Source organism: Nothobranchius furzeri, chromosome 7 (assembly GCF_043380555.1).
Source record: "Nothobranchius furzeri strain GRZ-AD chromosome 7, NfurGRZ-RIMD1, whole genome shotgun sequence".
Classification (NCBI taxonomy): Eukaryota; Metazoa; Chordata; class Actinopteri; order Cyprinodontiformes; family Nothobranchiidae; genus Nothobranchius; species Nothobranchius furzeri.
The window spans coordinates 29943033-29956258 of NC_091747.1; the positions used below are offsets into that span (position 1 = coordinate 29943033).

At 47.9% G+C, this 13226-nt stretch overlaps 1 protein-coding gene across 5 annotated transcripts in view; it reads right to left on the reverse strand.

The window, feature by feature from the left end:
* Nucleotides 1-206: 206 nt before the first annotated feature.
* Nucleotides 207-13226, reverse strand: part of zeb1b (zinc finger E-box binding homeobox 1b) — an 82341-nt gene continuing 69321 nt past the window's right edge. For 4 of the 5 annotated variants that reach the window (XM_054751236.2, XM_054751237.2, XM_054751239.2 and 1 more), the window contains exons 8-9: nucleotides 11805-11861; nucleotides 207-3044 (exon numbers count right to left, since the gene is read on the reverse strand). In XM_054751236.2, the coding sequence (XP_054607211.2) occupies nucleotides 2341-3044; nucleotides 11805-11861 (761 nt within the window). In that variant the 3' untranslated portion in view covers nucleotides 207-2340. The remainder of the gene's footprint in view (nucleotides 3045-11804; nucleotides 11862-13226) is intronic. The other variant, XM_015975996.3, reaches the window with a different exon arrangement.

Genomic DNA, 13226 nt, shown 5'->3' on the forward strand with positions numbered 1-13226 from the left:
GGGAATTGCTTTGCAACACTCCACTTCCTGTGCAGAAGTTTGCGTGTAAAAACATGTCCTTGGATAAGTCAGGCTTACTCATCTTTTCAGTAATGCTGGGCTGTTGTCCTGCCCCCCCCCCCCCCCCCCCCCCCCACGGCTGGTGAGCTGGAGCTAATCCCAGTACCATGGACACGTCTCACTGACATAATTAAAACCAAGAAGCATGTAATTGATGCATTTTATTGTAAGATGGGGAGTCATAAAAAAAAAATAAAGAAAAACAAAACTCTTCATTATAAAAAATGTGTGTGTGTGTGCGGGGGGGGGGGGGGTGGTAATAAAACCGCTGTGACACTAACATAAAGGAAGGAACATGTTGGCACAAATAAGAACATACAGCAATATTATTTTGGCTTGGTAAAGGAACAGTCCATGTGTAAGGGTCATCCTTCGTTACAGCAGCACACACTCATGCTAGTAGATTAGTTGTCAGATCAGTAGCTTCATGTTAGCAAGGGCAAAGAAAACCAACATGGACCAGATGCAGGAGGTCGTTTGATCCAAAAGTTGTTCGTCTTTTCACCCTGAAGAAAAACCTTGTTTCATTTGTTCATAAAACACACTTCAGTGTGCCGGAGTCTCTTTTACAGGCTTGCAGTTATTTGTTTTTTCTTCCTTGTCCATACTAAAATATATTATTGTATTAATACAAGCTAGAGTATTGTACACTACATACTGTAATAAATAAGCATAAAGAAATACAAAAACTCAGACACATAAATATGAAAGTTCTCTACGGATAAACAGGCAAACCTGCTCGTTGAGAGTGGAAATAATACTGCCACTGATGATAACGCGCACACATACATACACACACACACACACACACACACACACACACACACACACACACACACACACACACCGTAACAGAATATAAAATAATACTGATGGGTAAAACAAGCTCTCGCCCACATGTGGCTACCTGAAGAGACGTTTCTGAGGTGTGATAAACACGCTAAGAGAAGGCAGGACAACAAGATGTTATTCCATTTAAAATGTACACAGTAAATAGGATTTGTTCCGATTAGAAAACATCTAGTAAGTAATAAACACCACCTAGTGTCAGACTAAATTACTGTGCGGGGGCAACAGTGCTGTAGTTGTTGGGTTGATGGGGGACCCGCTGATACCTGATTGCTGCTGCGACACGTGCACAGCAGTGTTCAATGGCACTTCTGATATGCAAGCTTCTATTCGTTTATTTACTTTTTGCATAAGGCTTTGAGGCGGGGTGGGGGTAAACAGCTTTCTGCTCTCCACATTAAAAGGTGCAGTATGTAGAAGTGAAGTAAAAATGACTACAAGCTGCGGTATTAGTTTGCAGGAGACACGGCAACCCCACACGCACTGATGTAAACAGTTGTTACGTCCCTCCTTCCTTTGTGTTAAAAGGAGAAAACCTGACAGTCCAGCTGGATATGAAACATGTTTCAGTAGATCCTTCCTTCCAAAATGATTCACTGTAAAAATCTCACTATGTTCTTACATACTGCACCTTTAAAGCATTATTCTTTAGTATGTATTAGCCTCCGGAAGCAGCTAGCTTGACTTAGTCCACCCATTAGCATCTCCATGCTAGGTAACTTATGTGCCAAACCACTTCAGCGTCCAGATTAAACAAGGTGCGAAATCTCCTTAGTGGTTTTTAGCAGTGCAAGTGGGCGCTAAGCTAACATTTATCGGAAATGTTTTGGATCTTTTTCCAAGAAACTCAACTCTTCCGAGTGCCAACACTGAAACGGAAAAGGTTCACAGTTAGACAACAACATAAGTGTAATGCTAGGTAGCTGTAGGCGTGACGGCGCCGCACATCTAATACTGAAGGGTACACACAACCTCCAACCTGTAAGTAAACCAAGTCTCTTGTAGTGCACAGGATTGTTTTCTTTTAAATTTACTCCAACTTAACAAAATACTGAAGTTTTGTTCATTGGTAATAAAAAGATATAGAAATATTTCCAGACTGTACAGCTTTCAAAGGTTAGGATATGAGTGACAACATTAGTAAGATAGACAAAAAGAAAGACCCGAGGTGTTTCTGTAATAAAACGTGTCAGCTCTAGCTTCCACAGTTGTAGAATTTAACGTCCTTCATCTGTTAAAACTCTCATCTTCATCACTTCCGTACAGACGGGAGGCACGGCTCCCCCCGTAGAAAAGTCACAAGTATTTTTCAGGCACACCTGGATTTCTACACAGTAGTGAACTGTTGGAGTACACAGACATCATCTTCTGGGTTCCTCCTCACCGGGAGAGGAGGAGTCTGATTGGGTCTCATGAAGGAGGCAGGATCTCCTACTGCTCCTCATCCTTCTGGGGATCCTTCTCATCTTCAGGATTCTTGCTCCTGGATGTTTCATCTTCAATCTTATCTGGGACCTCCCCATATGTTTCCTCTGTTACACCTCCTTCTGTACCCATTGCCTCTGCCTCCTCCTCCTCCTCCTTCATATGAATGTCTTCCTCTCCATCGAGACTCTCCAGCACCTCCTGCTTTGTGCTAGCCTCCTCATCCTCCTCCATTTCTGCTTTTTCTTCCTCTTTCTCTCTGCTCACCACTACAATCCCTTTATTACACCTCCCCTCTTGCTCCTCTGTCTCATTATCTCCTCCCTCCTCTCCTATTTGCACCACCTGGATATCGTCCATATCCACCATGCCCTCCTCCTCTTCTTCACTCTCCTCATCCTCTCTGGTGCTGCCCCCTCTTTCGTCCGAGTCTAGCAGTAAAGGGACCATGTGCTGATTCTGCATGTCGGGCCGGGTCTCTCCATCCTCCTCGGGGCTATCCTGATCTCCTGCTTGGCTCTGCGTGTCCTTCTTGCAGTAGGAGTAGCGGTGGTTCATGTGCTGGGAGTAGGAGCCGGAGTGGGAGAATCGTTTCCCACACTTGTCACACTGGTACGGCTTCTCCCCCGAGTGGAGCCGCATGTGTTCAATCAGGTGGTGTTTGTGTTTGAAGGCCTTGTTGCAGATGCTGCACTCATGAGGTCGCTTCCCTGCAAGAAAAAAACAAAACAAAAAAATAAACCTTCATCAATGTATTTGGTCAAAATAAACCTGTTTAGCTGAAAAGAGACAGAAATATGGAAACAATTCAAGCAAAATCCCCCACAGTGTTGTGTAAAATGTTTCCACCCTGCGAGCTAAAAACACGATCTGTCCTCAACGTGTTCAAGGAGAACATTTCGGAACCGCTAGTTTCACCTAGGATGAGGTCATCTGGAGCTGAAAGCCCTGCTCGGAAGCCAAGTCTCAGAGTAATAAAGACAAGGAAAACGCCTCAGAGAGAAATGACCTGAGTTTGGCCACAGAATCATCATCTCACAGAGTCTAAATTACAACCAGAGATCGCCTCTTGCAAAATTCTGTGCTTTGAATGAGAAGCTGACAGTGCAGAGGTGGGAGTTAGTGGAAATAAATCCTCAGACCTCTTCTGTGTGTGTTGAGTAAGACCTGCTGGAATGGAGGTGTCCACCCTTCTCAATGGAGCTCAAAATCCCCGTTTGCTTGCTCTGACTCATCCCTCCAGCTTCTACAGTCATGATGATGATGTGTTGTTGTGTTGGTACCATAGACACAGGTACTAGACAAATTTCTGTCTGTTCTTCCAACCGCCGCTGTTTTGTCTCGCCACACCCAGACAATCCAAAAATGGGAAAAGATGCGGTGCTGGGAGTCGGGCTGTGAAGGTGGGAGCCAATGAGCAAATGTAGCTACTAGCTAACTGAGCTAACCCCGAAGTCAAGACGAAGCTGTGGAGAGCGTGAATTGGAATTGTAGGTTATCCAAGGAAGGTCTCGCCTTTCTCCTCTCTGATTGGCTAGAGGAGCTCTTCTACAATTGGCTGTTTTATTCAGCAGCAAACAGTCTTCCCTCGCTAAGTGCAGACTGTCCTGCTGCTTTGGGGAGTTCTGTAAATACAAACGTAGCACCATAAAACCCATCCTGTCCTGTTTTGTAACAAACGTATTTCAGTTTCTTTTATAAAACACCTTTAAAGGTGAACTATGTATTAACCGTACAGTTAAATAGTTACATAACAGTTCAATGTGTCACGAGCGTGTGGCGAGGTGAGCTGAGGTGAGGCAAGGATCCACACGCGGGGAGGAAAACAGGCAGGCAGGTGAGAACTTCTAACATTGATTTATTAGAGTCACACGCTGGAACACTGAAACAATGACACGACAGGGAACACAGAACAGAAGGGGTTTAAATACAAGAGGAGCGGGAGCTATGGTGATTGGGAAACAAGAGGCAGGTGGGAGCAATTAACGGAGAACAGACAAAACCTAAGAGTAGACAGGACAGGGCGTGACAGTACCCCCCCCTCAAAGGGCGGATCCCAGACGCCCACAGGAACAAGGAGCAGGGCGGGAGGGGGGGGACCCGGAGGGAGGGCCCAGAGGAACTGAGGGACCACAGGAGAGGCGGCAGGGATCAGCAGAGTCAGGAGGCCTGCGCCTGCTGCAGATGAGGAGGCGACGGGCCCTTGGAGGTCAGCGCCTGCTGCAGATGAGGAGGCGACGGGCCCTTGGAGGCCGGCGCCTGGGGCAGATGAGGAGGCGACGGGCCCTTGGAGGCCGGCGCCTGGGGCAGATGAGGAGACGAGGACGAACCCTAGGGGGCCTGCGTCTGGGGCAGATGAGGAGGCGACAGTCCCTTGGAGGCCGGCGCCTGGGGCAGATGAGGAGGCGAGGACAGGCCCTTGGAGGCCTGTGCCAGAGGCAGATGAGGAGATGAGGACGGACCCTTGGGGGCCTGCGCCTGGGGCAGAAGAGGAGGCGACGGGCCCTGGGAGGGCGGCGCCTGCGGTAGAGGAGCCCTGCAGGCTGGGCCGGGGACACAGGCAGGACCGGCGACAAAGTCTCTGCAGGCTGGACCGGAGCGACCTTCAGAGTCACCATCAGAACCGGACACGGAGGAGACGTCAGACCAGACGCGACGTCATCGGACGAGCCGACTTCAGGATGGCAGGCGGCGACGTCATCGGACGAGCCGACTTCAGGAGTGGAGGCGGCGACGTCATCGGACGAGCCGACTTCAGGAGTGGAGGCGGCGACGTCATCGGACGAGCCGACTTCAGGAGTGGAGGCGGCGACGTCATCGGACGAGCCGACTTCAGGAGTGGAGGCGGCGACGTCATTGGACGAGCCGACTTCAGGAGTGGAGGCGGCGACGTCATCGGACGAGCCGACTTCAGGAGTGGAGGCGGCGACGTCATCGGACGAGCCAACTTCAGGAGTGGAGGCGGCGACGTCATCAGACGAGCCAACTTCAGGAGTGGAGGCGGCGACGTCATCAGACGAGCCAACTTCAGGAGTGGAGGCGGCGACGTCATCAGACGAGCCAACTTCAGGAGTGGAGGCGGAGACGTCATCAGACGAGCCAACTTCAGGAGTGGAGGCGTCGACGTCATCAGACGAGCCAACTTCAGGAGTGGAGGCGTCGACCCTTGGATTGGAGGCGTCGACCCTTGGATTGGAGGCGTCGACCCTTGGATTGGAGGCGTCGACCCTTGGATTGGAGGCGTCGACCCTTGGAATGGAGGCGTCGACCCTTGGAATGGAGGCGGTGTTGACTTTCATCCGCTTCTGGTCCTCTGGCTTCTGGACCGCCGGTCCCCGAACCGCTGACCTCTGGGCTGGTAACGTCTGCTTCTGGGCCTGCACCAGACCCATCTGCTTCTGGGCTGGTACCGTCTGCTTCTGGGCCCGCATTGTCTGCTTCTGGGCCGGAACCGGAACCGTCTGCTTCTGGGCCTGCACCGTCTGCTTCTGGACCCCCCCTGGAACAGGCCTTGAGTGAACGAGCAGTGCTAGTGCTGAAGACAGGGAGCGCAGAGCGTCGAGTCGGAGCTGATTAGAATGGGCGCTCTGTTGAAGCCGGACCAGCTCAGCCCGTTGACTGGCCAGTTCAGTTGGCTGGACTGTGGGTGTGGCTCCACCTCCCACAGATGACAGAGGAGCCGAGTGGACCGGAGGCGGGACAGCTGGTTCAGCCGGAGCCGCGAACAGTTCGTCCAGCTGGAGCTCAGCGAGCAGGTGGTCCAGCTGGAGCTCAGCGAGCAGATCTTCCAGCTGGAGCCCGCGGAGTTCAGCGAGCAGATCATCTAGCTGGAGGACTTGGAGTTCGATGGTCTGACGAACCTGGGCTGTTTCAACCTGTAGACTGGCGTGCTCCGCCCACAGGGCTGCGAGCAGCGCAGCTCCTCCTCCTGCAGACGCCGATTCGGCCGGAGACGGGACAGGTGGTCTGACCGGGGGCGTGTCCGAACTGGCTCGCCAAGCACGGCCAGCGGTGGGCTCGCAGCTCCGTCCTGAAGCGCAGGGCTGCGGTGGATTCCGGCGTCTCTCCCCACGCCGTGGACCAACCCCGGGGGAGCAGAAAGCCAGCCTCGTGCCCTCGAAGCTGGAGCGATCCCGGAGCATCTCTCCCTCCAACGTCCCGTCCGGTTCCGGAAGGGCGGCGAGGAACGCCGAGGCAGAAGGTCGGGGACGCCGTCTGCAGCGAGGCGGAGCTGGAGCTGGGGAAGGAGAAGCTGGTCGATAGTCGGCGGAGAAGAACTGGAATAAATACTTCCATGGGAGGATCTCCCCGCTGGACCCTTCAGGGGGTCGTGTCATTCTGTCACGAGCGTGTGGCGAGGTGAGCTGAGGTGAGGCAAGGATCCACACGCGGGGAGGAAAACAGGCAGGCAGGTGAGAACTTCTAACATTGATTTATTAGAGTCACACGCTGGAACACTGAAACAATGACACGACAGGGAACACAGAACAGAAGGGGTTTAAATACAAGAGGAGCGGGAGCTATGGTGATTGGGAAGCAAGAGGCAGGTGGGAGCAATTAACGGAGAACAGACAAAACCTAAGAGTAGACAGGACAGGGCGTGACACAATGTGACTATCACATTGTTACAATAACAAAGATCTCCAGCCGGCTGAGGGGCTGCCATGTTTTCTGTTTTAAAAAATGGCCTGGCCGCGATGGCCTTTCATTTGACAAACAGCACCACATTTATTCTTCCTGGTTCTAGAGCCAATCATATTTCAGCTGGTTGGGTTGCCATATTTCTTCAAAACCTTCACGTTTGGTTATTCGTGTCCACTCTCTGTCCCATGCTAAAAGCCTACGCCACTACCCTCTCTCGCCTCCTTCCAGCTGTAACAGAGTTGTGGAGAGAATGGAAGCCAACAAACGGAGCAGCACAGATGTGATGTCTTGTAAATCTAAGAAGCCACACTATCCCTCCCATAAACAGACAGAAGGAATAAAATGAAGGTAAAGAATTCATTATCCGTAATAGGTCATCTGTCTCTGTCAGATGACGTTATCGGGTGCTGTAGCGTTGAATCACGGGATAGCTGGGTGTGGAAACAATGGAAGCATGGGTGGCTTTGTGTGTTGTGAGCTTCTAAACATGTAGAGAATGGTACAGTCGTGTTGTGTGAAGGGCTGCCATGCTAGGTCACACAATTGCAAGGAGCAAAACCTGATAATTGCATAAAGTGTAGCGTCAGTGCCTATGTTAGTGGTTTTTTCTGTTGATCGTTGTCATTAAACTGTGTACTGAATGAAACTTTACAATAAACAATGCTGACAAGATGAAAAGGATCTGATCAATGTTTAAATAGTTTTCCTATTTGCAGTGTGCCTCTCTGATGTTAATCAATTTCGGTAGTTTCTTACAGCTTTACAACTATCTTCAGACATTTTAAACTTTACTCACAGAAAACATCGCAGAGGTAATCAAATTAATCAAGAAAAGATTCCCATCAGAACATCTGAGCATTATCTCAGACCTCCCTCGCCCATGGTGTCCCACAAGGTTCTATGCTGGGGCCTCTGCTCTTCCTCCTCTATCTGCATCCTCTTCAGCACATCCTGAGCTCCTTTAAAGGAATCTTCTACCATCTTTATGCAGATGACATCCAACTGTACATCTCCTTTAAGCCCCATGAGATGTGTAAGCTGCAGCTGTTACACACCTGCTTGGACTCCATTAAAACCTGGATGCTGGGAACTTTCTGTACAAGCTGGTTCCCAAAGTCAGAGACTCTCTTCGTCAGCTTGCTTGTCACACCAAACCCTCTGTCAGGAATCTTGGTGTGACCTATGACCCAGCTTTTACCCTGGATTCTCATGTCAGTTCTCTTGTTCGCTCTTCCTTCTTCCATCTCAGGAACGTTGCTAAGCTGAGTCCCATTCTGTCCCACTCTGAACTTGAGACAGTTCTCCACACCTTCATCTCCTCACGCTTAGACTACTGTAACTCTCTTTTCACGTGTCTGAGCAGAACCTCCCTGAACCGTCTACAGGTGGTTCAGAATGCCTGTGCTCGGCATCTGACCAAGTCCTCCAAACACACCCACATCACCCCGCTTCTCCTCCAGCTTCACTGGCTGCCAGTCAACTTCAGGTTTCATTTCAAGATCCTGGTTCTGGTCTTTAGGGCCTCACATGGACAAGCACCATCTTACATTGGTGATCTTCTCAGTCCCTACCCCCCGGCAGGTCCCTGAGGTCCAGTGATCAAAGCCTACTAGTTGTGCAGCACCAGGCTAAAGGTCAAAGGTGACAAATCATCTGCTGCTGTGGCCCCCAGACTCTGGACCTCTCTCCCCCTGAGCCTGACTCAGTGGTCTCCTTTAAAAAGCAGCTGAAGACTCACCTGTTCAGGCTTTGGTGGAACCTTCTTCACCACCTTCTCTTTATTCTGCTCTCCCCACCTTTTCCACCTTCCTCGGGATCCACTGATTTCCCTCTTTCCTGTTCACTCTCCCTCTTTCTTTCCATTTTTAATCACAATTGTCTATTTTTTGCTTATTTCAATATATTTTTAATAATTTTTTAAATTCTTTTTTTATATTTTACATTTTTTGTTTTTGTGAAGCGCCTTGTGATTTTTATCTTGAGAGGCACTATAGAATAGATCTTTTCTTCTTCTTCTTGTTCTTGGACACCTTGGTCAGCGCAGCTCGCTGTCAGCGTGCACGACACAGCGAGCTGTGGAACTTTGGAGCTGAGGAGTGTGTTTGTGGGTCACAGGCCAGCAGCAGAACCATAAGAATGCATGCAGAAAGATTTCCTCCCACTGAAGCGAGTGCTTTGCAGGTCTGGAAACCCTGTCTGTCAGAGAGACTTGTGACTTGGAGAAATGTTCCCTGGTTGTGAAACTTTGGTGGAATGTTTCAGTCTCCAGTGTGGCAGTGCGCTTTAAGCCTCCAACATTAAAACGTCCACGAGTGTACCTGAGGCAAAAGTCCAGAACCTCATCAAGCCTCTTCAGCAGCAAAGCTCTCTAGAGACATTTGATTACACACACACAGGTGACCTGCTCACGTTTACATGGAGCAGAAGGAAGGAGTGCGTTCGGGCCACGGCAGGTGAAATGTTCCTACTTTTAGTGAAATTGCTTATTTGTGTGGTCGGCTTGTTTAGACTAAATATTAATGGAAAATGAATGAAAATAAAATTGTAAAATTAGGGTTAGGTTAATAAAATTAAAATGATCATGACCATTTTTAAATCTGTCAGTAAAAATGACAACACGCTTAGCCGTTGCGACCTCTGCATATAGGTACTGTTTCTGCAGCTGCTTGCATGACCCATCCAGAATTACAATGGCCCATCCAGACATAGAAACCTGACTCAGCACCTGTTAGTGGAGTAGTGCTGTTGAACAGCTGGTGTTTTTACTTTTACTTCATGATAAATAATGTTGAAGTAGTACTCTTACTCAAGAGATGTATTTTCAGAGTGCTTCCCCTCCGTGTGTTCAGTTTGGGGTGGGGGTGACTCTTCAGTGTGAGACAATGGCGTCTGAACAAGGTCAGATGCTTGTGTTAGCAGCCCTGGCACCACGGGGAATCCTGCCTGAGAGACTTTTGGATGCTGTTAGGATGGGAAAACGCTACTAATTATTCTACCTGGCTACATTGTTGGTTTATTTTATTATTAAATAATTGGCCAACATTAAAATCCACAATTATTATTTTTTGTTGTTTTTCTTGTTCTTTTTAGCATTTAAAGAGGACAAAGAATCCAGTTAATCAGCATCATAAGAAGCTTTCACCAGGAGCCCTGATACGGCCTCGCTGACACTCCCCCCCCCCCACACACACACACATGAATATGCTAATGAGTTGCTTGCTGATTGGTTGGTTTAAACCAGAAGGCCTCAGACACTGGAGACTGCAGATTGAAGGAGGAAGGGCTCCACATTGTGACATTTTTATTAGGTTTCTCAGAAAGTTTTTCTCGCATTTTTAAACTTTCTAATTTACGTAAAAAGTAGGTCACACACGGCTTTGACGTTTTGGAATTGCTACTTTTAACCACCCACGCTGTCTTTATTCACAAACAAGAAAATGTTGGTTTGGATTCTTTGTCCCCTTTAATGCTTACATAATTAGCATTTTATTACCACAAATGAAGCACTTTGAAGAACATCCATTGGTCAGTTTTTATACTTACTGTTACTGGCTTTTGTTTTCTGTTTGAGTAAAATCACTTGATAAAGCCTTTCATACATTCCACACTATGAAATAGGTAAAAGTATGTATGATTTGTGCTGAAATCATATCGGATTGATATCGGTATTGGTCAGTACTGAAGGCTGTAATATCGGTGTCGTATCGGAAGTGAAAAAAGTTGTATCGGGGCGTCCCTAAGTAAAATAAACTCACGACACCAGAAAACACAGCTGAGTTCCTCCAAAGCTGTTACTAAACTCCCAACATCAGACAAAACTGGGAAACTCCCCCACAATAACTTCATTAACAGGGCTTTGTTGTCCCACAGAGCAGAGCGCCTTAAGAAATGGCACTCCTTCTGGTCATTGAACGCCACATTTTACATAACACAGCAGCTTTCGTCCTCTGAATGGATTAACTTATGATATACTTCCACAAAATAAGTGCTTTAAATGCTATTAATGTTACGGTGGATGCTTTTTGGCGCTGATCAGTGACATCACTCACTGCCGAAGCAGTTGCGATGTGTGACGCAATCTGTGCAAAGTCCTGTAAGTGCTGAATTTCAATGGAGACACAACAGCTGAGAGGACAGAGGTATCGTATCTCCCAACCAGCTCTGGCGCTCCCTAAATGCACATCATGCACAGTGTGTAGGGCACCGAGTGGCCAGAAGGGCACCAAGCAATCAGGTTTATGAAAGAAAAAACAGATTATACACTCACCTAAAGGATTATTAGGAACACCTGTTCAACTTCTCCTTAATGCAATTATCTAATCAACCAATCACATGGCAGTTGCTTCAATGCATCTAAGGGTGTGGTCCTGGTCGAGAAAATCTCCTGAACTCCAAACTGAAGGTCAGAATGAGAAAGAAAGGTGATTTAAGCCATTTTCAGCGTGGCATGGTTGTTGGTGCCAGACGGGCCGATCTGAGTATTTCACAATCTGCACAGTTACTGGGATTTTCACCCACAACCATTTCTAGGGTTTACAAAGAATGGTGTGAAAAGGGAAAAATATCCAGTATGCAGCAGTCCGGTGGGCGAAAATGCCTTGCTAATGCTAGAGGTCAGAGCAGAATGGGCCGACTGATTCAAGCTGATAGAAGAGCAACTTTGACTGAAATAACCACTCGTTACAACCGAGGAATGCAGCAAAGCATTTGTGAAGCCAACACGCACAACCTTGAGGCGGATGGGCTACAACAGCAGCAGACCCCACCGGGTACCACTCATCTCCACTACAAATAGGAACAAGAGGCTAGAATTTGCACCAGCTCACCAAACTTGGACAGTTGAAGACTGGAAAAATGTTGCCTGGTCTGCTGAGTCTCCATTTCTGTTGAGACATTCAGATGGTAGAGTCAGAATTTGGTGTAAACAGAATGAGAACATGGATCCATCATGCCTTGTTATCACTGTGCAGGCTGGTGGTGGTGGTGTCATGGTGTGGGGGATGTTTTCTTGGCACACTTTAGCCACCCTAGTGCCAAATGGGCGTGGTTTAAATGCCACAGGCTACCTGAGCATTGTTTCTGACCATGTCCATCCCTTCATGACCGCCATGTACCCATCCTCTGATGGCTACTTCCAGCAGGCTAATGCACCATGTCATAAAGCTCCAGTCATTTCAAATCGGTTTATTGAACATGACAATGAGTTCACTATACTACAACGACCCCCACAGTCACCAGATCTCAGCCCGATAGAGCATCTTTGGGATGTGGTGGAACGGGAGCTTCGTGCCATGGATGTGCATCCCACACATCTCCATCAACTGCAAGATGCCATCCTATCAATATGGGCCAACATTTCTAAAGGATGCTTTCAGCACCTTGTGGAATCAATGCCACGTAGAATTAAGGCAGTTCTGAAGGAGAAAGGGGGTCAAACACCGTATTAGTATGGTGTTTCTGATAATCCTTTAGGAGAGTGCATTAATTATAATATCAGCTGCTGAACAACATGCACACAAACAACACTGAGGTGACCATTTACTGGCGTTATTTCACACACATAATCCCATCTGTATAACCCAAACCGCTGTGCTTCTCTCTGCTCTGGCTGTGAGGTGGGCTGGCCTGGTTCTCTCTCCCAGAACCGTCCACCACCAAAGTGTCATGCTTTTATTTAGAAATGCCGTCGCGTCGCCAGCCGATTTTGACGGAGCTTCAATATTCTGTTGGTTGTCTTTGGTTTTGACTCATCAGCCACAGTCTACGGGGCTGCCAACCTTTGAACATTTAAGTTTGTGAGAGCGGGGGTTGTCAAAACATAATTACTGGTAGTGTTGTGAAGGGCATGATGTTGTCCACTCCAGATGGACTTTAAATAACTTACATTATTATATTATTACAATTAAAAGTTCCTGTGCGACATCTGTGACATGTAGCTGTAACTCTTTACTGCAGACAGACAGACAGACAGTGTGAAGAAGATAGATGATCTGGTTTTAACAAGTTCCTCCTAATAAATTTTACTAGGGAAAAGAAAACTTGTATCAAACAAAATCAGATTAATGTATAGAAATAAATAAATAAAGTGCAGAGCACAAAAAGTCTCACTAAATGCTTTAACCCCCCCACAACCACCACCACGGACGGCGATTAGTCTGCACCCAAAGAAGCCCCCTTCACTCTCACGCATGGAAATGTAGAAAGTTGGCAGCCCTGCCTAGCTATTCATAATTTTAAGCCTTTAATTA